Source organism: Drosophila santomea, chromosome 3R (assembly GCF_016746245.2).
Source record: "Drosophila santomea strain STO CAGO 1482 chromosome 3R, Prin_Dsan_1.1, whole genome shotgun sequence".
Lineage (NCBI taxonomy): Eukaryota > Metazoa > Arthropoda > Insecta > Diptera > Drosophilidae > Drosophila > Drosophila santomea.
The window spans coordinates 28,010,843-28,034,472 of NC_053019.2; the positions used below are offsets into that span (position 1 = coordinate 28,010,843).

The following is a 23,630-nucleotide window of genomic DNA, read 5'->3' on the forward strand; positions in this document are numbered from 1 at the left end:
CGAGCTTTGTTCTCTCTTTAGTTTTCTTTCCCTGCTTATCATTAGTTTTGTTTATTTGGAATGAGGGGGTCCCGGCTCCAAACAAAAGTGAATAGTCTTCAGTTCTGGGTCGACCGCCGGCGAGAAGAGACCGCGATTCCGCTTCGCACTTATCAGGTGATCCGGCATACACGCCTCGTTTCTAATCCATCAGCATGCTGCGTTATCTGGCGCTTTCGGAGGCGAAAATCGCGAAACTGCCACGCCCACTATCGCGATGCTATCACAGCGAAAAGGGCGTTTGGGGCTATAAGCCGATTGCCCAGCGTCAATATCAAGGTACGGTTGTAAACAATTGTGTTGCCAAGACTTCAATAAAAACCTCATCCGTCGAGATAACCATCGCATCGATAAGAGTCTTTCGGGATCAAACATTCACATGAATGAACAGTGGAAATCTACCCAAGCAAAATGAAAACCCACTGTAGTTTTCTCTTAGTGTCATTGTGTGTGTGTGTATGCGTGCGTGTCGGATTTTCCAGCCGGCTATTTATCAGTGGAATTCAAGCAGCTGACCCACAAGAATCACCGCATTAACTGCAATGAAACAGCAGCCTGAACAAAAGATCAAGTGCAAATTGCTGTGGGTAAACTCGAAAACCAGTTGTAGAAGACATATGCATCAATTGAATACCCAGTAATTGGAGGGTATATACGCATTGATACATGGATTTAATATTTAAAATAAATAATATTTTAGAAATTAAACTACATTGATTATACCTCCCAGACTATCGACGAAATACAGCTCTGTTGGCTTGTGGAATATTTTTTATGATTTTAATGTTACCTACCCAAGCTAATCTCCAAGTTCCGAGCTTATCACATGTTTTCACTTTGAAATCTGATAAACCTAAAATATATGGGACTACTGGGTGTAGCCATTACCCGGAATTTATAATTAGAGAGAGGAGATTGTGGCAGACCCCCGTGCAGTGCACTAATTAAGTGCGGAGAGGCGGATGTCCAGTGCACAGATACTATATCTTTTCACAAAACGCACGGCAGGGAGTCTGAAAAGAACCCGGCTAAATATCAAAGCACGGCAAACAAAGGACCCAAAACGGGAGCTCCTTTGGGCTTGTCCTGCATCCGTTGCGTACACAATTGGGGCTTATCGACACCATGGCCAACAGACACCAGTCAGCAGTCACAGTCACCAGTTGGTAGTTGGTAGTTGGTTAGTCTGCCAGGAGCCTTTGACTGGGCAGCAGAGAAGCGCCTTCAACGCTTGACCATGTGACATCAGCCGCCTACGATGCTGCACTTGAAGAAAAAACTATCTAAAATAAAATCAGGCTTTGGAAAAGTATATTAAATATTCGAAAGCAAGCCCAATTGGTTTTGAAGGCTTAATAATATATGGATAGTAGTTAATAATATGCTAAAGCGCACACTTAAAGTGACTTCCACTTTTACTTTTGCCTCACTGTAGTATCGGTATAACTCCCTATATACGCTCACAGACTTGTTTGCTGTGCGTCCTTTGGCTGCATTTCAGTCAGGGCAATCGTTATCCTTGGCAAAGGAAGCGCCGCTGTGCTCCAATAATATTTACACGCTCAAGTTGAAATGTTGTCGCCGCAAATACAATTCATCATACATCCTGTGCTGCTGTCCGAGCGACCCACTCTTTAACATTAAATTGATTTATGACCGAAATGCCGTCGAGAAATTGCATACATTTTTGAGGACGACTTAGGTTCGGGGTTCAACTGGCAAATTCCCGCTGTCGGTGGCCCGTGTCCTGTGCCACGGATTTCAAGGATCCCAGGGTCCTGTAATCGAGTGATATGCGTCATCGCATATAAATCCTCTAAGCAGGATAACACTTTAGCACATAAACACCTAAGCAGCCAACGAGTTGTCAATGGCTCAACCAGAGAATAAAATGCCCCAAAAAAGCCAATAAAACAACAATCGTAATTTCTCATATGTAGCAAGAATGGCCCGTCTTTTGGGAAGTACAAACGTGGTACACTCTATAATTTTAAATTCGATGGGAAAGATATAATATGGCATTAATATATGTACTTTATGCAATCTCATTTAATCCTTTTCCAACTTATTTAAACCTCTTTCACTCGAATTCATATCGAATGCCAAATATTTGCTGGGTAAATGCGATTCGAAAGTGCACATACCTGCCAGCTAGTCCATCAAAATGAAGCAAAGCGTAAAAAGCAAAGAATAAATATCATAAAAGTAAAAGGCCAATAAATTCAAAAGGCCGCACAACGTGCCACTGGGCGAGGTGCACGTGAATCCTTTTTTAAATAATTTATAACGTGGGGCGAAATTTATATTGTTTACGCATGTGTTTCAGTGGCCGAGGATGTGCGGGCCTCAAGGAACTCGCAGGCCAACGTCTATCGCTTTGTGGAGGCCTTTCGCCAGCACGGGCACAAATTGGCAGCCGTAAATCCCATCAGCATCAGGACGAGGTAGGAGCAGCACCCATTTCCCACCCAAAATCATCCTGGCAAATGTCATATTTTATTCTCCCTTTCTGGCTGCTCTCTGTGTAATATCGTCCTGGCTGCGTGTATTTGTCTTGTGAATTTTCGTGGCTACTGGACACAGCCAGCAGGAGCTGCAGGAATTAAGTCCCGCATTTTATGGACTGCAGACACAGGAGCCGGTGCGCACCGATGGCCTTTTAAGTGGTCCGCAGGTGGCCCAGAATGTCGCCCAGCTGGAGCAGCTGCTCAAGGACATTTACTGCGGCCGCTCAACCAGCGCCGAGTTCTCCTATGTCGAGGTAAGTGTCCCATTCCATACCATACCATACCATCTCATCCCATTCCATGCCATGCCATAAACATTGCGTGCTGATCCCGCTGCCTCATTTTCGCAGGACATCGAGGAGCGCGAGTGGCTGGCAAGGAACTTTGAGACGCTGGACCAGCAGCAGCTGGCAAACAGCGAGCGTTGCGAAATCGCCGAGCTGTTAATTAAGTCGCAGGCCTGGGACAATTTCATGGCACTCAAGTTTCCCACAGTCAAGCGATACGGCGGCGAAGGAGCCGAGTCCATGCTGGCCTTCTTCTGGCAACTGCTCCGTGACAGTGTCCAAGGTGAGTTTTTCCCACAGTGGCATGGAAATGATTTGGATGTATCATTCCGCGGAGCAGCGATTTAGCAAACCAATATTCTTGAAGTATATTGAAATAAACTTTTGCCATTAAGTCCATTCCGAATTTCGAATTTCCCAAGTTTCATACCACATTTATGACATGATTTATACGAGCTCGTGCGTGTGGACCGCTTCTTAAACGCGATTAGCGAAACGCGGAATCGCGCACCCATTTCAAGGCGCCAAACTTTGTCTCCTGACAGTCCGCCGAGATGGCGAATCTGCTCCACGGAACTCAAGCCAGCCCACCTGAACCTGAACTCTAGCCACCAATCCAAACTTCCTTCCCACCGGCAGGCAGGCTCACATATCATCGCACGCTTACTTAACCCTAATCTGCTTTCCCAAAACTTTTCCCTCTCGCATGCAATGCCGAAAAACAACGGAAACGACGACGACCACGACGACAACGATAAAAAAATTATACAATGGAATGACAGCGAACATCGAGCACGTGGTCCTGGCGATGCCCCATCGAGGAAGGACCCCGCTGCAGGCGGCGCTCTTCAACATGCGGCCGGCGAAAGTTTTCCGCAAACTCAGCGGCGCATCCGAGTTTTCCGAAGACATCGAGGCCATGTCCGACGTCATAAGTCATTTCCGTAAGTGAAACTTTGCCGGGGAGTTCGTGGGGCTTACTCGGATAGCAGGGTATTCAGGTATATGGGGGATCAACATTCGTTTATTACAATGGCACTACAACGAAAGTAGAAGTATAAATAGGTGGGAAAATGTTACATCTTTTACCTATTTATATTGAATTATTTATCCCACAGTATCCAGTATTATTTGGGTCACTATACGGAAGCTAGACCCCTGGGTATTTCATATTCTTCATTTAAATTCAAATCCTTTCATCCCATCCCCTTTGTGTGCGCCAAGCAGTCTTAGTCTTGCTGGCCTAAGCACACACGGCGTATGCTTAATTTAATAAAACCTGAACCGAATCGCACACAGATGTTTCCGAGCAGCTGGAAGTGCTGGGCAAGAAGCTGAACTTCAGCATGGTGCGGAACCCCTCCCATCTGGAGGTAAGCCGACACACGTCAAACTTTGAAATTTGATTCCTGATTCAAGCATCGTGTTTCTGTTTCTCCTTTATCCCGCCCTTAGGCTGCCAATCCTGTGGCCATGGGAAAAGCGCGATCGAAGCAGCAAGCCAGAGGTGAAGGAGCCTTCGGGGATGGAAGTCAGCCTTTCGGAGAACACGTGCTCAACGTAATCCTCCATGGAGATGCTGCGTTCGCCGGCCAGGGAATCAACCAGGAGTGCCTCAACATGGCCTACGTGCCCCACTTTGAGGTGGGCGGAAGTCTGCACTTGATTGTGAACAACCAGGTGGGATTCACGACGCCCGGAGATCGAGGACGATCCACTGCCTACACCTCCGACTTGGCCAAGTCCATTCAGGCTCCTGTGTTCCATATCAATGGCGATGATCCCGAGGCTCTGGCCAGGATCACAAGCTTGGCCTTCAGATATCAGAGGGAGTTCCGCAAGGACATCTTCATTGATTTGAACTGCTTCAGGAGATGGGGTCACAACGAGTTGGACGACCCAACCTTTACCAATCCCTTGGTCTACAAGATTGTTCACCAGCGGGAATCGGTTCCGGACTTGTACGCCCAGCAGTTGGCCAAGGAGCAGGTTCTCCTGGAGTCGAAGGCCAAAGAAATGAGGGATGAGTACATGAAATATCTGGGTGAGGAACTTGCCTTGGCTCCAACCTACCAGCCACCAGCTTCCTTCTTCGAAAAGCAGTGGAAGGACCTTCAGTTGGCTCCCTCCAAGGAGCTGACCTATTGGGACACCGGCTTGGATTACTCGCTGCTTCATTACATTGGTCAGCAGAGTGTGACTTTCCCAGAGGACTTTGTAAGTCAGCACGGATACATGGATATATATATATTATAAATATTATTTCCTGGGTTACAGAACATCCACCCACACCTGCTGAAAACGCATGTCAATGCCCGACTGAAGAAACTAGAAAACGGAGCCAAGATCGATTGGTCCACAGCCGAAGCCTTGGCCATTGGCAGCCTGATGTACCAGGGACACAATGTGAGGATCAGTGGCGAGGACGTGGGCCGGGGAACCTTCTCCCATCGCCATGCCATGCTGGTGGATCAGCAGACCAACGAGATGTTCATACCCTTGAACAGCATGGCGGGCGGAAACGGTGGAAAGTTGGAGCTGGCCCACAGTATTTTGTCGGAGGAGGCGGTGCTGGGATTCGAGTACGGCATGGCCATTGACAACCCCAACAACCTGATTATCTGGGAAGCGCAGTTTGGAGACTTTGCCAATGGTGCACAGATTATAATCGACACCTTCATCGTCTCGGGAGAGAGTGAGTTGGAAATGACTTCATTTCATCTTCTCCGTACTCACTTTAAGGAATTTCTTAACCAGCCAAGTGGATGGAGTCCAACGCCTTGGTGATGCTACTGCCCCACGGATACGATGGCGCTGCATCGGAGCACAGTTCCTGTCGCATCGAGCGCTTCCTGCAGCTCTGCGACTCCAAGGAAACATCCGCCGATGGCGATTCCGTCAACGTGCACATCGTGAACCCCACCACGCCCGCCCAATACTATCACGTACTGCGTCGCCAACTGGCAAGGAACTTCCGCAAGCCCCTCGTCGTGGTGGCCCCCAAAACGCTGCTCCGCCTTCCTGCGGCCACATCCACGCACGAGGACTTCCAGCCGGGCACGCTCTTCCACAATGTCCTGGGTGAGTAATGGGCTCTGTTTATCTCCACAGACTCGTGGTAAGGCGGGTGGGGTTATGGCCTTACTAGGGCACTATATCACTGTCCCTAGGCAAAGATGTAGCAAACCACTTTAGTTAAATCTATTAAAAATACACCTCGTTGGCCAAAGTAGTTAATAGGCACATTCATAAAGGCAAACCAGCCACATAAACTTTTTAGCAACACAAAATAACTTTTGCCAGTTTTACATAGCATATAATAGACTTTTTATTTCTTTTACATGCTGTATTGCTACTGTCAAATAGTGTTCGCATAAATTCAGGCTTATTATGAAAACTTTATAGTTCAGCGATACCACGGAATTAATCCATCCTTTCTTCGTTCAATTTTTTCTGCTCCTAACCACTTTCAACGACAGGAGACACCACTGCGAAGCCGGAGGAGGTGCGCAAGGTCATCCTGTGCAGTGGAAAGCACTACTACACTCTCGCCGAGGAGCGGGAGAAGCGTCAGGCCTACGACACGGCCATCCTGCGCCTGGAGTCCCTGAGTCCTTTCCCCGTCCAGGAGCTGCAGGCCCAGCTGGCCCAATACGGCAACGTGCAATGTGAGTCCATCGTAAACTTCGCCCACAAAGTTGACCGGATCTGTACTTTCTATCGTTTTTTACACGGAAAAATATGACTACTACTGAAAGTGACTGACATTCTTTTTTTTAATATATATTAATATATTCATGTATCTGCGTGTGGTTTAAGTTTCAAATCACCACATTTAAAACCCTTAGAGATAATAATAACTTTATATATTTTTTCTCACTGTAGCTTTTGTTTGGAGCCAGGAGGAGCATCGCAATATGGGCGCCTGGACGTTTGTGCGGCCACGTTTTGAAAATTTAATTGGCCAACAGGTAAAAAGTCAGCCTGCCACCGGCGGCCACAGAAAGCGCTCTATACACTTTTCACCACCCACCGATTTGACCCGTTTTTCCGCTTTTCCTGCTTTCCACAGCTCCACTACTGCGGGCGCTGCGAGGCACCCACACCCGCCACCGGAATCGGAAAAGTGCATAAGCGGGAAGTTGATGAGATTGTTGCTGCCCCATTTGAACTTTGAGCATCGAAGCCGCCTCCTCAGCCTGTCCATATATCACAAAGTACTTTAGCTCAATAAAACTGCCAAAAATATATGTATAAAAGCAGAAAACAGGACTTTTGAATAGGTGGATCGTTGAAATACCCTTAGCTATTTTTAACAAAATTGTTACATATTTGAATACGTTTTTTGTATATAAAAATATTTTTGGCACTCATGCACATTTTGAATTCATTTGGTTGTAACTCGGTGTTAAGAGCTGAAGAAAATATTTCTAAATTTATGAGCAGATTTAAGTGTTGCATATTTTCCCTCTTGTGTGCTGCAAACATTTTGAACAAAATTCTTTACAAACGCCCTTAAAGTGCCATAAAAAAGAGAGCAAAACGAACCAAAATTTATCGTATGGAAAAGCCGTCCGAAGAGGGGGAAACTTTAAGCGAAAAGTTTTTAATTGTTCGTTTCTGGACCAGCCTGGTCCGGCAATTGTGAACACAACTTGTTGTAGCAAGTACTTCTGCTCGCAGACCAATAAAAATCATAATGCCCCAAATGGTGGCTCCAAATAAAGTGGGAGACGACACGGGGAACTTAACCTACCGTAAATATTTATTATATGTTTATGAAACATTTTACAGACTTTCATTTTGGAATTGTTTAAGCAGCGCAGTGACCTAACTTATAAGAGAAGTACAGAAGGTATTCGGGGGTCAGTTCAGGTGGGTTATTAGATAGTTGTTAGGTACTAAGTTAAGGCCTACGAAAATATACATACATGGAGATAGACAGTGTGGTGAGGCGAAGAATGGAGTGCTTCAGAGGTGACTGGTGAGGTGTGAGTGGTGAGCGGTGAGGAGTACTACATATAAGGCGTTACCAAGGACCAGCGGATCGGTGAGAGAAGGTTATCGGAAGAGAAACAACTAACTGCGAAAGGTATCAAAGTGGCCAAAGTCTCATCATCACGCTTAAACTCTAGACGGCAGACGGCAGGCGGCAGGACTCATATGACCTGTCTGCCGTAGACTTGCTCAAGAATGGTATAAAAGTCGGTGGACGTCTTATATGCGAAGTGCAGAAGTCACATCCAGAAGACCATGGCCACGCACACCATCACCACCACAAAGGCGGCCTCCCGGCAATTTGCATTGTCCCACCCGCACTCCAGATCGAATTTGAGGGCCTATCGAGAGAAATTGCGATTAGCGAACTATTCTTGGGCAGTCCATTCGAATGCCATTTGATACCCACCTCCATCAGCTGCTGCCCTCCTTTGTTTTCACAGCGCGTCTCCCGCAGGTCATCGTCGTGCTCGTCGCAGTTGTGGCGTCCGTACACCTGGCAAGGTGAGTTCATGAAAGTGCGGAAAACGGTGTCGGTCCAGGTTTGGGAGGAGCAGATGTACTGGCGCCTCTTGCGTTGCCAGAACTCCACCCACCTATACAAGCAAATTATAATAATCAAAACAATGCCGTATAATTAGAAAGTTAAATTACCCCAGGTCGCAATCGCAGTTGAGATCAGTGTGCGACATCTTCAAGTCCGTGAGGAACACACTGTTCGGCAGATAAGGAACAGCGCCTGTGTTTGGATTGGGAATCTTCTTCAGGTTTCGGTTGTGGTAGCGAATGTCCAGCGAAATGTTCCGAACGCGGCCCATGTACTTAAAGAAGTTCGGAGGCAAGGCTTGCAGAGAGGTGTTGAATAATTGCATGTAGAGGTATGGAGAACGCATGCCCTGAAACAAATTAAATGTATATTTTATCGTATAAATAAACATCGAGTTAAAGAACTACTCACTCTTAAAATGCGTTCATTCAGGTTGGTGAACTGCGGACCACTGAAGGTGATGTTGGTCAGCTTGGAGGGCAGGTGGCCCTCCATTTCGCGCTGCAAGTCGGTGGGATTGCCCAGCTGAAGGGTCTGCATCTCCTGGGTGGGTCCAGATCCCTTCTTAACAATGCGTGTGAAGGGTTGTGGGGCCTCGATCCACAGCTGACGGATATTATAATGATGGCGCAGCAGGTGTGGAATATTGAAGTGCTCCAGGTGGGAATAGGCAGTAAGCTTAAGCGATCGCAGGTGGGGCAACGAGTCCAGACAGCCATACTCGAAATAGTGCAACCGGAAATTGGATATATCCAGCATCTCAAGATCCTCGTTCACGCCATCGAAACTGTTGTTGTTCAGCGAAGTTATCGGATTGCCAGAGAGCATCAGGCGTCTGTTAGGGATGGCGAATGCTGATAAGATAGATCACTTTGCAAGTTGGATTAACGCACCTCAAGTGGGGCAGAGCTTGGGTCATCAGTGGCACATTGGTTAGGTCGTTGTTGGAGAGGTCCAGCATGCGCAGATTACTCATATTGTGGGCTAGTTCCTGCGGAATCGAAGGCAGTTCATTGTAACCCAGGCGGAACTCCCGCAGATACTTTAGTCGAATCTCGGGCACCGTGCTCAGAGAAACGTTCTCCAGTCCCAGTTTGATCAGCGAGTTCTCCAAGCCCATAAACGACTTATCCATCACCTTCAGATCCCGATTGTGGGAGAGATCCAGAACGGCCAGTTTTGGCATGGTGGCGAAAACTGCATCATCAATTCGCAGCAGATAGTTGTAAGAGATGTCCAGGTAGCGAAGTGACTATAGCCGGAATTAAGATTTAATTTTAATAATATACATTAAGTTTTTCTTCACTAGCTTACTCTAAACTTGTTGGACAAATCCATGCTGTGAATGGTGGAGATAAAGTTGTTGGACAGGTGCAATTCGCAAAGCGTCAAGGCAGCCAAACTGGACAGCGATGAGGAGGGGATCTTCAACATCATGTTGTGCGACACATCCAATCTGCAAGAGTCATAAATACATTAAAGTCCATATATAGATTAGAAAGCTATTTACTCACTTTTCCATTCCTCCATTATAGAAAAGATTGTCGGGCAGGCCCCTCAGGTGATTGTGCGAGAAGTCAACGATGCGCAGGCCCTGGACAGGTTTGAATATATCCTGGGGAATATCACTGAGGTAATTGTGATCAAAGAAGACCAGCTGGAGCTGCTTGGTGTTCTTGAAGGCATCAAAGTCCAGTTCGTGGATCCAATTGTAGCTGAGGTCCAACCATTGCAGGTGCGGCATGTTGCCAAAGACATCACGAGTCGTGTTCTAAGAGATCAAAGTATCAAGAGATGGTGACAAAGTAATTCACTTATTATACAAGTGAGACCCACCATCAGCGAATTGTAGCCCAGATGCAAGTGAGTCAGTGAAATCTCGGCAGGCCGGAAGTATCCAGGATGAATAATAGAGATGTTGTTGTGGGAAAGATCCAATATCTTTATGTTCGAGTGGTACATGCCACCTAAAAACGAAAGCTATTAAAAAACAAAGCATTTGCTAGTGAAGAAAACACTACCATGTTCATTTCGTCCACTCCATGAGGAATTGTACATCAACTGCCTGATTTGGTTGTGGCTCACGTTCACATTAAGATTCGACAAGGTGCCCACTTGGTCGAAGTAGTCAAAGTTGAAGTTGGGTAGCTGATTGAAAGCCATGTCCAGGATCTCCAGTTTTGGAAGGTTCTGGAAGGACTCGTCAGCCAGGTTGTTTATCTTGTTGCCCCTCAGACTAAGATACTCCAGTTCATCCAGATTCATAAAGGCTCTACGCTCGATCTTGTCAATCTTATTGTCATCCAGATGCAGTTTTCTCAAGGCTTCCAGGTCGAAAAAGGTATGCTGGGAAATGGAGGTCAGGTGATTGAAGCGAAGCGAGATCTCCTCCAGCTTCGAGTGAATGTCGCCCTGGAAGGTGCCCTTCAACACCTGTTCGATCCTGTTGTCATGAAGCTCTAGGAGCCGCAAGTTCTTCAGGAAATGGAAGCTGGTGTCACTCATGCTGCTGATGTGGTTGTTGCTAAAGTCCAGCTCTTGAAGAGAAGTCAGATGTCTCAGGGGTTCAGCTGGCAGGGCACTGCCGGAGTAGCCGTGCGACATCTTCAGCGAGATGAGCGAGTGACCAATCTACAGAAAAAGGATATTGTATAATCTGATAAGATTTATTGTATTAAGAAAATCCTGATTACCTCATGGAAGGCATCGTTCTCGATGCTCGATATTCCGTTCTCGCTGAAGTCCAGCCTTTTAAGACCCCTGACATGCTTAAAGGCGTGTGATTGAATGCCGGAGAGACTGGCCCTGGTGATTTGCAGATCCTCCAGCTCCACGCCGAAGTCCTTGAAGTCCTCGGGCCCCACGGAGGAGGATCCCAGTCGCGAGATGGACAGGGATCGCATGTTCCGCATTCTGGTCATACTTTTTGTAAATAAATACAAGAGTGGTTCTGGGGTGAAGGGTGTGTGGGGAGCAGGATGTTTTCTCGGTGCACTGGGTTCACTTACTTGCGAAGGGTCTGCAGATTGGTGGGGTCGTTGCGGTCTCCACTCAGGTCCAGCTTCAGGAGGGTGTAGTGCACCGCATTGAAGGTCTCCGTGGGCTTCTGGATCTTGATCTTATTGTCCCGCATGCTAATGACCCTGTTATTTAAGAAGAAAATAGAAAATATATTAAAATTCAATAATAGATGTGCAACTCAAGCTTTTTCCCCAGTGTCGAGTATTTTTGCATGATTGCCTGATTGCGCGGCTTTTCCCTCCTCCTCGAATTCTTCTAAATAGGGTCACCCACTTAGCGCACATACGAACTTAGGGACTGGAGAAGCCCTAGAGGCTGCCGGCAATCCGATTAGTTCCCCCCAATATACACATGAGCAGGTGGAATGGGGGTGGAACGTGAGTGAAGCGGAGTGCAGGTGCTCGACTCACCTCAAGACATCGAAATTGTTGAAGAGCTTGTGATGCAGCTTGGTGAGATTGTTCCCAGACAAATCCAGGATCTGGAGGCTGTTCACCAGGCTGTCAAAGGCCACAGGCGAAATGTTTGTCAGGCCGCAATAGCGCATGTATATCTCCCTGATTCGAGCGGGCTTAAAGGCATCTTCCTGAAAGCGAAGGATGATAATATATAACACATATCCAAGATGAGATTGAAATCCGTTCTTTAATAACCACAATTCTGGGAGGGATGTAAGTCAAGTAAGGTTACCTACCCTGAGAGTGTGAATGGGATTGCCATCGAAGAAGGTGCGATTGACGGTGTCGAAGTACTTGAACGAATTCGGAGGCAGGACCTCAATGTGATTGTACTCCAGGTGCAGATTGTCCAGATTCAGCTTGGTGCTGGCCTTGATCTCGTAGGTTTCGTTGCCACTGAGCGACCAGATCACATTGTGGGAGATGTCCAAGGTGCGAAGGCTCTTCAGCGGACCCAGGGCGTCGTATGGAATCTCCGAGAGAATGTTATCCGTAAGCAAGAGACGAGTCAGCCGCGGCATTCCATCGACGAACACATTCGGATCGATCTCAAACAGATTGTTTCCACTCAGGTCGAGGGTCTCCAGGATCAGGAGGCCGGAGAAGCTGTGCGACATTAGCTGCGAGATGCAGTTCTCGCGCAGGATCAGCGTCTGCAGCGAGTCCTCCAGTCCGCGGAACGAGTCGTGCTGGATGTGCGTTATGTGGTTGTAGCCCAGGTCCAGGTGACGCAGCTTCTGCAGGTGCCTCAGCGACTTGGATGGGATCTCCACCAAGTCGTTCTGCGGCAGAATCAGCTCCCACAGCGATCGCTCCAGGCCGGTGAAGGCGTCATCTGGAATCTCGGTGAGATGGTTACCAGAGATCTTTAGGCGGTACATGCCCGTGGACTGCAGGAAGTAGGGCTCAATCTCGCGCAGACCCGTGTTCTCCATGTGCAGCATGAAAACCTAACCAGAATAGATGGCATTGAACATAAATATAAAGATAGCAGTTATTCAATTGAATTAGGTACCTCTAGGAACCAAACCAAGCGATTATAAGTTATCCTTATATCACTCACCTTTGACTGGTTCACCATGCGCGGCAGTGCCGGAAACGGAACATTCTTGCAGTGCACAATCCCCAGATCCGTGGAGGACTTGGAGCAGGTGCACATCACGTTGTAGGTGCAGGGCGGGTAGTGCGTCTCCTCCATCTCTCGATCGAACATCGAGGCACGGGCCAGCGACATCCAGATCATGATCATGAGGGTTATTGTCAGGAAGGCATAGCCGAACTTAAAGAAAAACTCGAGGCCCTAGAGATAGAATGCATAATGAGCGGATGACTAATCATCGAGGAGGGACTAGCAATTAGTTAAAAGAGAAACTTTTCCAACTAACTTTATGATATCTAAATCATATTATGTCTATTTTTGAGCACAAACTCTTATTGCACAACTCCATGTTTTTAATATGGCTTCTCAAGCCTGTAAGGAGTGCGCTAAAAAACCACCGACGACTTTGCCAAAAGGATTAGCTGTTGTGTCTGGAAAAGTTTCCGAGGATAAGTTGGGGGTGGCTAGACCAAAGGGGTATCTTCATTTCACAGGATTTGAATCCGTCAACGGTTTCTTTTCAGTCGCAAGACTTAAGCAATTCAAGGGCTACTCGCATAGATTACAAATGTCCTTTTGAGCAATAATAGCAATTAAGATTTAGTTGAGCAGGATATCAGGCCATTTCGTTGGACAATACACACCATTTTGCTGTTAATTAGATTAGGCACTCGCGACGATTGGCGATTCAAAAAAACTTAATGAACTTTGACGGCCACTGTCCACTTTTCACTCAGTCTACTGGCCAAACAATTTTATTTCCAGCTCACAGTGGCTATATTCCCTGGCCAGGACACTCGCGGTAAAATCCTTGCTTGAAATTGAGTTCGTTTTTCAGGGAAACAGGGCTGGAAAAAACACGACCGAACCGCTGCGCGTTCCACGCACGTCTGACAAACTGCAAATCAATCGGCAACGGGCCAAGTACTCTAGTTGGCCAACTGGCGCATCCGGCTAATTGGATTGTAACATATCGGGAATGCTCGATGGCGCCGCTACCATTGGGCACACACTCTTTTCGCCTCATTTGCAGCATTACTTCACTGGAGGAATGGCCAAATGTTGGACATGCTGGCCTTTGTTTAGAATATGGCCGGCAAGAACATTGCGATAAAAGTGCGAGCTGGGCGGAAGCGGATTTCGGCCAGGTTTTCAAGATTTCCAATGCAGCGGCTATAGCCTCTGGGTCGGCTTAAAACTTGTACGAGTTCGTTTAACATGATTTCGGTGTGCACTGCTGCCTTTTTTGGGGGTTCGCGAAAACGCGTTGAAGAGCTTGTACAACACGCTCAAACAATTGAAATTCGAAACAAAGAGGCTGTACAGAAAACAGTTTAAAAAGGTTATGGCTAGGGGCATTTAATAAAATTTGAATGTTTGAAACAATTTAACAATTTAAACATATCTCAAAAGCTAATTGAGCTGAGTGCTTAGAAAGACTATCAAATCAAAAGGCAGATATAAATTAAAGAAATCATTACAAAGTTAAAAAAACAGTTTCAAACAGTTATTAGCTATGCTTAAATTAAAAAAATTTACAATTTTGTATGACTATGCAAGCCTTACTTAAGTGAGCGAATCTTGCGATATATCCAGGAATGATAAGTGCGCTCCTTGACCATCTCCTTGTCTGCGAAGTCAAATACATTACTGAAGCTGTGGAAAATAAATAAATCAAATTGCAAACTTACCATCGCACTGGAAACACTGAGCCAAGTTGGGCGGACAAATGTTTTCCGAATCGAAATAGAAGGTGGTCTTGAGTTCGCGGAACTTGTTGTACGAACGCATGGAAATGTGCCGGGAGTAGGGATCCTTACCATCCAAGTGATCCCTGACATAGTGGGCAGACAGGCGAATGTCCATTACGTCACTTAGCTGATCATCGATGGATTCTACTAATTTAGGCGGTTTCTTTAGCAGCTCGGAACAGACATCGTTGTAAACTGTAAATCAAATACAATGTTATAGGTGAAAAACCCTCAGCCTGTTTTTCCTCCTCACCGTTGGCCAGATTTAAGTGGATGTGCATCATCAGCAGATGCTCCAAAGTGCAGTGAATCTGAAACAACTTGGAGATTCTCTCCGTACTCTCGTGCTCGTCGAAATGGCTGTTTTTGAACCCGGCATCATCGTCGTTACCGGCATATTTTGTATTCCGCGAATTGGCATTGCCGTGGTTATGCAGCAGCGTCTTCCGCATTCCTGCTCCTGGGGTCGGATCCCCTCTGACCGCATTATGCAGTGATTTTCGAAGTTGAGGCAGATTCTGTGGGGTGGCATCGTCTATCGTTGCTTCGCTCGTGTACTCCTTCAGAAGATTGGTGCTGCACATCTTGCTCTCGGTGTAGATAAATTCGTAGTCCTTGTACAACTTCTCGAGGCCAATCTCCAAAAGCAGCTCCAAAGGTTCGGCCCCACTTAAACAGGGCATGGCCAGACGACGATTGGCCAACTCGGTGATAATCTTGGCTAGTCGATTTTTGTTGGTAGGCGTGTTCTATGGGATTAAGAGAATGAATAATGTGTGGTGTTTTTCATGCAAATATACTTACTACTATGTTACAGCGTGCAGCACATTGGAAGAGCATGCTAAAGGCCATTTTAAGATCCTTGTAGGAGTGGCAGCACTTGAGCAGCTCCCAAAGCTTATCGGTCAGATCCGTGAGCTGGCGCACCTTGGCCCTCTGCACCACATCTTCAATGTCGAACTCCGCATTGCTTATGCTATAGCGACCTATAAGGCCGGAGACATCTGTCATTGTCTGATTAATGGACTCGCGCAGCTCGTCCATGTCAATCCCACTGCCACAACGATAAGTGGGGTCCCGTGAGACGCCCTGCTTGGCGTCCGTGTGGTAGGAGACGATGTCCTCGCGTATAAAGACCAGGATGCGCAGCTGGTTCATGAAATCCTGCGTCAAAGGGCTGCAGTCGCCCACGCGAAATGTGTGATTCAATGCCACATCGCAGTCGTTTAGGTTCACCAGGAGGGGCAGTGCGGCACTAGAGGTCCAGGAGCAGCGCAGTTTCATATGGGGATTAACCTGGTAGCTGTTTTCGATTAAGGTTTCAACCGGAGTCTTGCCATGTTGGCGCACCAGGGACTGCGAGGTTACCAAGTAAGCAGGGTGCACTCCCTGGTAGCTTAGGATTCCCCTGGAGAAGTGCGTGGGGTTGAACTCATACTGGAGCAACTGAGTCTGCCCAGGATCGCTGCCGTCGCACAGAAACCACACGGATCCGAGTCCTTCAGCGAGCTGCAGGAACTCGGAGCACACAATGGACCTGGCCTTGTTCACGGGTATCCCACGCTGGTACTCCTCCTCCAGCTTCCAGGGATTCGAGTTGTCCAGCTGCAGGTCGATGGACAAGTCGGCTATGGCGTCCACCAGGCAGTCGTCCTTTAACGGACTCCCCGTCAGATCCAAGTCCACAGAGCCCTCTTTCTTTGGGGCCGCCCTGGTGGGCGTGGTCCGGATTCTGGACACTGCACCATTGCGATCCTCCTTGAAAACCAGCACAATCTTCTTGCCAGCCTCTGCAGCTCCCACCGTGCTCACCAAGTAGGTGGGTGGTGCTCCATAGGTGATCGTGTACGACTCGCCGCACCGTCGTGATAGCTCCGCGTAAACGTTTGCCAAATTCGCAGAAGCCGACATTTTTGAAGCAAATTCGCAAAACAGACACAAAAAAGCGGCAGTATTTGAAAAGTGAAGCGAGTAATTGTCTAACGGTCACACTATGCTACTCTTTTTAGTGTCTACCACCCAAGGGACCTCAAAAATACTAGCAGAATACCACGTGAAGGTCACACTGCAGCTAGTGCTAGCACCGAAAGCCGATAGATTCAGGTCAGCAACAATCGATTAGTCTTATCCCCGCACGTGTTGAAATTGTTTTCTTTTATTTGGATCGCCTTCAATTTAGTTAATTTAGCCATGTCGGACTTTGAAATGGAGGACAGTGCCTCGGGTTACGACTCAGGGGATAACTCAGATGCCGAGGTAAGTCATGAAATCCCAAAATGAAGCTTCTGTATACCAAAAACCTCATTTTTTTGTGCAGCTGCAAGCGGCATTTGAGCGAGGCGACTTAAAACCAGGCCTAAACTTGGAATTCAATGGCCAGAGAGACAAAGTGAATGATGTGGTAAGTATCCAGCTGAATGCGCACTCACGAATCCACTAACCAAGTCCTGCCCACCCAGACCAAACTGCTGGCCAAAACAGAGGCTATCAAGATGCAACTTCCTTGGCTGGAGCGCCTGGACATGGTCAACACACTGGCTCCCCTGGCCCCGGAACTCGCTGTACAGCTGGAGAAGCACGAGCAGAAGCGGGCCAATCTCTTCAAAGGCAACGCCAAGCTGCCCTACATTCGGCCCGATGAGGATCCCGTCCTGAACGATTTCAAAAGGGAAATGCTCTTCCACCGACAGGCGCAAAGTGCTGTTCTAGAGGCCATTCCCCGCCTGCACGAGCTGGGCATAAAGACCCGTCGGCCGGATGACTACTTCGCCGAAATGGCCAAGTCCGACGAGCACATGCAGAAGGTGCGCGCCAACCTGATGGCCAAACAGCAAGGACAGGCGAAATCCGAACGCATCAAGCAGATCCGCGAACAGCGCAAGATGGGCAAGATGCTGGCCAAACAGACTAAGGTCCAACGCGAGGCCGAAAAGAAGGACATGCTGGACAAACTGAAGAAGTTCCGCAAGGGCAAGCTGAAGAACCTGGACTTCCTGGAGGACGCCAAGGCGCTCGAGTCCAAGCAGAAGCAGTCGGCCGAGAATCGCAAGAAGCGCAACAAGAAGTTCGGCTTCGGCGGCAAGAAGAAAGGTCTCAAGAGGAACACAAAATCCTCCTCCGCGGGATTGGATGGCGACAAGTCCACAAGGCGCCAGCGGGGCGTGAAGGCAGGTGCTTCGGTCAACAAACGACTTGGCAAATCGCGACGCATCAAGGCCAAGGGCAGAAAGTAATCCCTTGGGACTGCCGACTATCTTTAGGTGACCAAACTCTAGTTTTATAAAGCCCCCAATCCTGTATAGATTTTTTAGAACCATAAATACATTACATTTTGTGTGCACTCAGCCTTACTTTTGAAATGTGGAATGCTCTTTACAGAATTCTAAAATTCCATAAGCAGAAGACATAAATTACATTTTTCTAACATCTTTTATTCTAAAGTAGACTATAACTATTACACGAGTTCCTTGTTCTTTCTTTTCTTTTTGGGTATTGTGTTACTTTCGGTTTCTTCTGAAGAGCCTTCGGTTTTCCGCTTCTTTTTGGATTTTACATCAGTTTCAGTGTCCTGGGTTTGGTCTTCAGTTGCCTCTGGTTGCTTATCCGCTTTCTTATCCTTCTTCTTTTTTATCTTCACTGGCTCTTCGACTTCCGTAACTTCTTGGACTTCCTCTTCTGGCTCCGCTTTCTTATGCTTTTTCCTCTTGGTCTTCACAGGCTCTTCTTGATTTTCATATGTTGGGGATTCCTCTTCTGCCTTCTCAGCCTTGTCTTTCTTTTTTTTCTTGGATTTTGTGGGCTCTTCCAGTTGGTCAGGCGCAATTTCCTCGGGGGCTTCCTCTGTCCTGGATTTTTTCTTCTTTTTGGGTTTCGTAGCCTGCTCCACACTGTCATCCACTGAATCTGCTACAATCGACTCATTCGCTGGCTTCGCGTTTTTCGGGACCGGATCGGTTTCAGGCGTAGTCTTCAGTTTGCCCTGAAGCTTCTCCAGCATCTCGCGCTCCTGCTGCTCCAAACGGGCGATCTTTCCGCTCAACTTAAGGCCATGTCGTGCTCCTTTGTGCGCCGTCCTTCCTCCGCAGGCTTTGAAGAGTTCCTCATCTGTAAGCACCGCCACCTTGGTGACCTCAATGTCCTCCACCCTGATGCGCTCGGAGGTCTCAACCTCGCCGCCGCTTTGGGTGAGCAGCGAAGTCTGCAGGAAGTTGTCGTAGGTGGTCTTTCCAACGCTGGCGTGCTGCTCCTTGGCTTTCTTCAGCTTGCGCGCGGAGAATCCGCTGGTGGAGATCTCCACCGCCTCCTCGCCCTTCCTGCGCGAGGTGGACACCTGTCCATTTTGCTGAATCTGGACGTCCACATTGCTGGCGGCCTCGTTAAAGCAGCGCTCCCACCAATGGTCATTGAATTCCTGGGCGCGATCCACTCCCAGTCCTGCGTTATCGAACTTCAGACTGGCCTTCAAGGGTGCAGCGATTCCCGTGTTGTTCTTGCCCAAGCCATCGCCCTCTTTCCAGCCGTATTTTCCCAGTATTTTCTTGGCGAAGTCCATTACAACGACTGCAAACTAAGAAATAAAACAAAATAAACAAATTGGCACGTGCGGCGCAGTTGTTATCGATAGCGCAGAATTAATTTGTCATCACTAATAAATAATACAGGGCTACTCATGTCGATAAGTTCTGCCAGTTACAGGGTGATTTCAGTTTACGCTCAACAGAGCTGCATTTGGGCGCCGAAATTTGAATTTCCCAAATTATACGCAACTGTGTAAACTATCAAGCAAATCATTTAGCCAAATATCAAATAAAAACAAACTTGATCCTTCCGTTACACATTCATTTTTCCTTTATTTCAGATTCCAGCTGCGCTCTTCGGCTCATTTCGTTTGCAACTACTTTTAGTACAAGTTCCATAAATATTAAGTGGCAATGAACAAAAACAGCGTTTACATAAAGAAACTAACTTTTCGAATACAAAATATTTGAATAAAAAACGTAGGTTTCAGTACGCGCCACAATAAAATCGAAAAGTCGCTGAACCCAACGATCCCTCGGAACTCTGACCAGCCACGCCCACACACTCGCCAATCCAAGATGTTATTTGCAGAGGGGATCCCCACGCCTTGCCTGCCACTGGAGATGGTTGCCGTTTCGATGTCCAAGAACTTCGGGGAGAGAGAGAGCCTTGGTTGGCGGGCATGAAGATCCCCCGCCGGATGTGCGGAGTGCAAGAGGATGGCTGGACTTCGTCCGAGGAATCGAGTGGGTTTTCGGTGAGCCGGAAGCTTGCTTCAATTAAAATCTAATTTTAATATTTGTCGTCTGGGCGTGGGCTAATCCAATCCGATTGAATCCAATCCTTCCTCCTGATATTTCGGTTGTTCAACTTAAAGTAGGTGTGGTCTTCTCCTCGCTCGCATGTTTTTTAAAAACAAAATTACTTGTATTATGTGGTTGTTGGTATTTATAATTAGATAGTGGTACAGGATGTTCTTGTTTGCTATCAATCAATCAATCAATCATTTTATCATTAATAATCGAAAACGAACGTTGGTGTTGCTTGTTCTGGTTGTTGTTTGTTTGAAGTGTTGTTTGGTTGCTATTCTCGTTCGCATGCGACTCGCGCACACGCCCGATTGCAGGAAACAAGGACGAGCAATCGATGTGCAGCAGGTGCGCTTAGAAGGCGAACAGCAGCAGGAAGGCCATCATCAAACAGAACAGACCCATGGCCTCGGACAGGGCGAAGCCCAGAATGGCGTAGGAGAACAGCTGCTGTTTCAGCGATGGGTTCCTGGCGTAGCCGATGATGAGGGAACCGAATACTGTTCCGATACCAGCACCTGTTGTATTGGTTCGTTGTGTTTCGGTCCGCAAATTGGGAAGAGAAAGAAGATCAAAGCATTAGTAAAATGTCCAAGTCAGTTTGCATCTCCGGCTTTCACCGAAGCTCTTCGAGCAAAGTATTTTCTTCTCCAAATGAGAACTCGGACAATGATGGGATGGGTCACCCCGACGTCCCTTTTGCTCTTTTCTCCAGGTAGTCAGTCACAGATTAGTCTGAATTGAGTTCTGCCTGGGAGGCAGCAAGCACATCGCACTAAAAACGCTGGCCACGAAAGGTTTCAATGCCAGCCAGGCGGCGGTTCCCGAGGCAACGGCAACGCCTGGCAGCAGGATTTCTGGTACTTTCGCCCTGCAATCACACAGGTTTCCTGCTGGGAAATGGAGCCGCAACAAACAGCAGGCTCGGCCAATTCTCAGACCTTCCCGGGGCAATGGTTTGTGGAGTAATCAGATACTCGTTGTGTGAGCCCCAGATGCTAGTTTGCAACTGACTGGAGGAGAAGGAGCAAAAGGCGGCTGATGGGGGCGATTCCCTATGATCCCGGTGATCTGCGACTGAATGCGGTGCCCAACGAAACCAATACGAACCGGATCCAGCGACACCGACTGTTGCGGCACCAGCGCCAATGAATTTGGCGGCCGAGTCAATGTCACGCGTGACTGGCGAGGTCTGGAATGACCTGATCTGTGGCAGCAATGCAACGGGGGTTGTGTTCTGAGCGGCCAAAGTCTGGCTCTGGCTGATGATGGCGCTGCTCAATGGTCGCAAGTACTGCTTGGAGTTGGCGAGGAGCTGAAATGGTGGATGTGCGTTAGTCGATTATATAAGGCGCATAATACCTCGTCTTGTGTACATTGCTTGAGATAAAGTTTCTATCTGTGATAAGGGATATACTGTGCATCTTATAATAGACAACAACAATTGAAAGAGCACTGATTCATATATGTTTACCGATTACATTAGTATGTACAAAATTCGAAAAATAAGAATATGGAAAATGTGCCATTAATACCCGAAATTTCTTAACATTGTATAAGTAAAAACTACTTATGGATGATTCTATTATGTTAATTTAGTTGCTAAGACCATATATAGCCAGATGTTGCCAAATACACTATAGCTTAACCCTCGAGTGCCGACCAAGTTCATTGCTCTGCTGTAATGCCAAGTTATGCAATCGTTAAGTAATTTCGCTGCGATTGGCACTTTGGCTGCTGCGTTTGTTGTTCTTCAGAGGCATCCACTATTGTTGTTGGTGACCCGATATTAACAACTTTAGTTTTATAAACAATGTCAAAAATTGCCAATTTGTGTTACCCCGCACTCCTCTCATCAATTTTCATCTCTCTACTGGAAAGCTTTCGCCGGTTCTAACCTCAAAGAAACACACCACGGCCCTTAAACCAGGTGTTATACAATACAGGGATAGCTTGCGGAACTGCAAATAAAAGAGCTCACTAAACTCTACGCACAGATATAAAGCGATAATTCACAATTTCTCGCATTTAATTAGTAGCTGCCACTGGGCGCACACATAACCTCAAAGTTATGCAACTGTGTGCCGTCCGTGTTTTCTCACCGCGGCCATTGGAAGTTCACCACGCCAGGGCGACGTTAAAATGGTTAAATCGGGAAAACCAATGCACTTTTCCGATAATTATGTAATTCCTCGCACATTTTACTTTATCTCGCACAGCTCGGGCATAAAAAGGGGATATACTTACGGCGATCCTGGCAACGGGGGCAATGCGAGAGACTGTCGACACGAACATTTTTGGTTGATTTTCCTTTTTGTTTTGCTTACGACAAAATTGAAGCTAGCGCACGGCTCTGCAAAAGATATAGACGAAGATATCGGTTAGTTCTGGGCTGAGTTTCGGTTGCAAGAGTACATCATATCTAGTTCCACGCCGCCTCAAAAAGGTTACGTAACAAGCGAAAAATCTGCCCTCGCACCGGATTTTCACACGACTCGCAGTTCGATCTCTGCTTAGTTATCAATTGAAAACGATCTGCTGGCTTTTCCTTTGCAAATTAGCTGATTTTCTGACTTTTCCAGTGACGCAACGACTCGAGGCACACACGCACACCACTGCAAACCATATTGGCACACGTGTGTGTGTAAGTGTGCCGCAAGATGGCGACGGATTTTCAAACACGTTTCGCATTTTATTTGGCGAAATTTCACTCGATTCTTCACTGACAGTCGGCTGTTTCGCGTTTTCTGGCTATCTGAGGCGTTTTCACGGCTGTTACCCAACAGAGGGGTGCTGATAAGGGGGTGCTCCGCCGGCGGGCGGAAAATCCCCGGAGAAAGCAACTCACTTCGAACAAACCCTTCACAACAGTAAAACGAATTTGACAATTTCGCTGACTCTTGGAGGGTGCTCAGTGTGGCCGTCAGCGGGTGGTGAAAATAATGCCGAAAGATCGATTTTAATACTGGAAATTACCAAAAATACCATTTAAATTGAGGACCCAATCCAAGGTGCAGGGCCTTGCTACACATTTCTAGCAGAGACGCAGCCCGGGTGGGAGTATTCGCTAGATTGGGTGGTTGGACTTGCAACCAAAGCGCAGTGTGACCATATGAACAAGTTCATTTGTCGAATCCCTATGAAAGCTATTTCCCACTAACCTGCATCTTTCTGTTTCCTATCAAAAAATTTTAAATAAATATTTAACTCTTAAAGAAAATACACTCTACTGGGGAACGGATCATAAAACTGGTCGTTCTCAAGATGTTTTAACCATTAAATGCATTACATGAATAAAATTATAGAGTTGAATTTATCTCAAGGAGGTGCATTGAAATCGGAGTTTCACATCCAGTCAAAATATTATTTTCGCAATGCGCTTTGTTCTGTTTTTTTTCAACACATGTTTTCGTATTTGAAAAATACATGTCGTTTATTAATTATTAGATAAGCTAACGATGATTAAATTGTAATTTGGGCCGAAAAGGACTTGGAGCGTAAAACATAAAATTGTTTTTTTTTATGTGAGCACATACATTTCGTAATTTAAATATTTTCAGTTAAAGCTATGATAATTAAATATTGTTTAAAAAGTA

At 46.9% G+C, this 23,630-nt stretch overlaps 6 protein-coding genes across 7 annotated transcripts; 2 read left to right on the plus strand and 4 right to left on the minus strand.

Moving 5' to 3' along the window:
* Positions 1 to 109: 109 nt before the first annotated feature.
* On the plus strand, positions 110 to 7,100 carry LOC120453187 (probable 2-oxoglutarate dehydrogenase E1 component DHKTD1 homolog, mitochondrial). Its single transcript, XM_039637753.1, has 12 exons — positions 110 to 318; positions 2,366 to 2,483; positions 2,623 to 2,800; positions 2,897 to 3,116; positions 3,616 to 3,777; positions 4,133 to 4,206; positions 4,289 to 5,050; positions 5,111 to 5,528; positions 5,591 to 5,914; positions 6,313 to 6,501; positions 6,719 to 6,804; positions 6,906 to 7,100. The coding sequence occupies exons 1-12, from the start codon at positions 195 to 197 to the stop codon at positions 7,008 to 7,010; spliced, it is 2,760 nt and encodes a 919-aa protein (XP_039493687.1). The 5' UTR covers positions 110 to 194; the 3' UTR covers positions 7,011 to 7,100.
* Positions 7,101 to 7,580: 480 nt separating this feature from the next.
* Positions 7,581 to 13,858, minus strand: LOC120451845 (chaoptin). Of its 2 annotated transcripts, none has more exons than XM_039635822.2 (15): positions 13,601 to 13,858; positions 12,921 to 13,157; positions 12,094 to 12,807; positions 11,810 to 11,985; positions 11,387 to 11,521; positions 11,072 to 11,291; positions 10,400 to 11,009; positions 10,215 to 10,345; positions 9,893 to 10,149; positions 9,693 to 9,834; positions 9,272 to 9,630; positions 8,790 to 9,213; positions 8,486 to 8,727; positions 8,241 to 8,427; positions 7,581 to 8,172 (listed from the first exon to the last, which is right to left on the minus strand). In XM_039635822.2, the coding sequence occupies exons 1-15, from the start codon at positions 13,601 to 13,603 to the stop codon at positions 8,071 to 8,073; spliced, it is 3,939 nt and encodes a 1,312-aa protein (XP_039491756.1). In that variant the 5' UTR covers positions 13,604 to 13,858; the 3' UTR covers positions 7,581 to 8,070. The 2 variants fall into 2 exon arrangements, with proteins under 2 accessions (XP_039491756.1, XP_039491755.1); XM_039635821.2 differs by having other exon boundaries at positions 11,072 to 11,300.
* Positions 13,859 to 14,299: 441 nt separating this feature from the next.
* Positions 14,300 to 16,701, minus strand: LOC120452100 (protein zwilch). The gene is made up of 4 exons (XM_039636176.1): positions 15,512 to 16,701; positions 14,961 to 15,456; positions 14,648 to 14,902; positions 14,300 to 14,586 (listed from the first exon to the last, which is right to left on the minus strand). The coding sequence occupies exons 1-4, from the start codon at positions 16,616 to 16,618 to the stop codon at positions 14,519 to 14,521; spliced, it is 1,926 nt and encodes a 641-aa protein (XP_039492110.1). The 5' UTR covers positions 16,619 to 16,701; the 3' UTR covers positions 14,300 to 14,518.
* Positions 16,702 to 16,803: 102 nt separating this feature from the next.
* Positions 16,804 to 18,047, plus strand: LOC120452102 (probable rRNA-processing protein EBP2 homolog). Its single transcript, XM_039636178.2, has 3 exons — positions 16,804 to 16,963; positions 17,025 to 17,108; positions 17,167 to 18,047. Exons 1-3 carry the CDS (start codon positions 16,898 to 16,900, stop codon positions 17,938 to 17,940), a joined length of 924 nt encoding a protein of 307 aa, XP_039492112.1. The 5' UTR covers positions 16,804 to 16,897; the 3' UTR covers positions 17,941 to 18,047.
* A 70-nt stretch (positions 18,048 to 18,117) lies between these two features.
* Positions 18,118 to 19,346, minus strand: LOC120452101 (G patch domain-containing protein 4). Its single transcript, XM_039636177.2, has one exon. It carries the CDS (start codon positions 19,257 to 19,259, stop codon positions 18,162 to 18,164), a length of 1,098 nt encoding a protein of 365 aa, XP_039492111.1. The 5' UTR covers positions 19,260 to 19,346; the 3' UTR covers positions 18,118 to 18,161.
* Positions 19,347 to 19,532: 186 nt separating this feature from the next.
* LOC120452258 (ATP synthase lipid-binding protein, mitochondrial) lies at positions 19,533 to 23,007 on the minus strand. The gene is made up of 4 exons (XM_039636387.1): positions 22,883 to 23,007; positions 22,282 to 22,387; positions 21,145 to 21,349; positions 19,533 to 20,552 (listed from the first exon to the last, which is right to left on the minus strand). The coding sequence occupies exons 2-4, from the start codon at positions 22,327 to 22,329 to the stop codon at positions 20,389 to 20,391; spliced, it is 417 nt and encodes a 138-aa protein (XP_039492321.1). The 5' UTR covers positions 22,330 to 22,387; positions 22,883 to 23,007; the 3' UTR covers positions 19,533 to 20,388.
* Between the last annotated feature and the right edge of the window lie 623 nt (positions 23,008 to 23,630).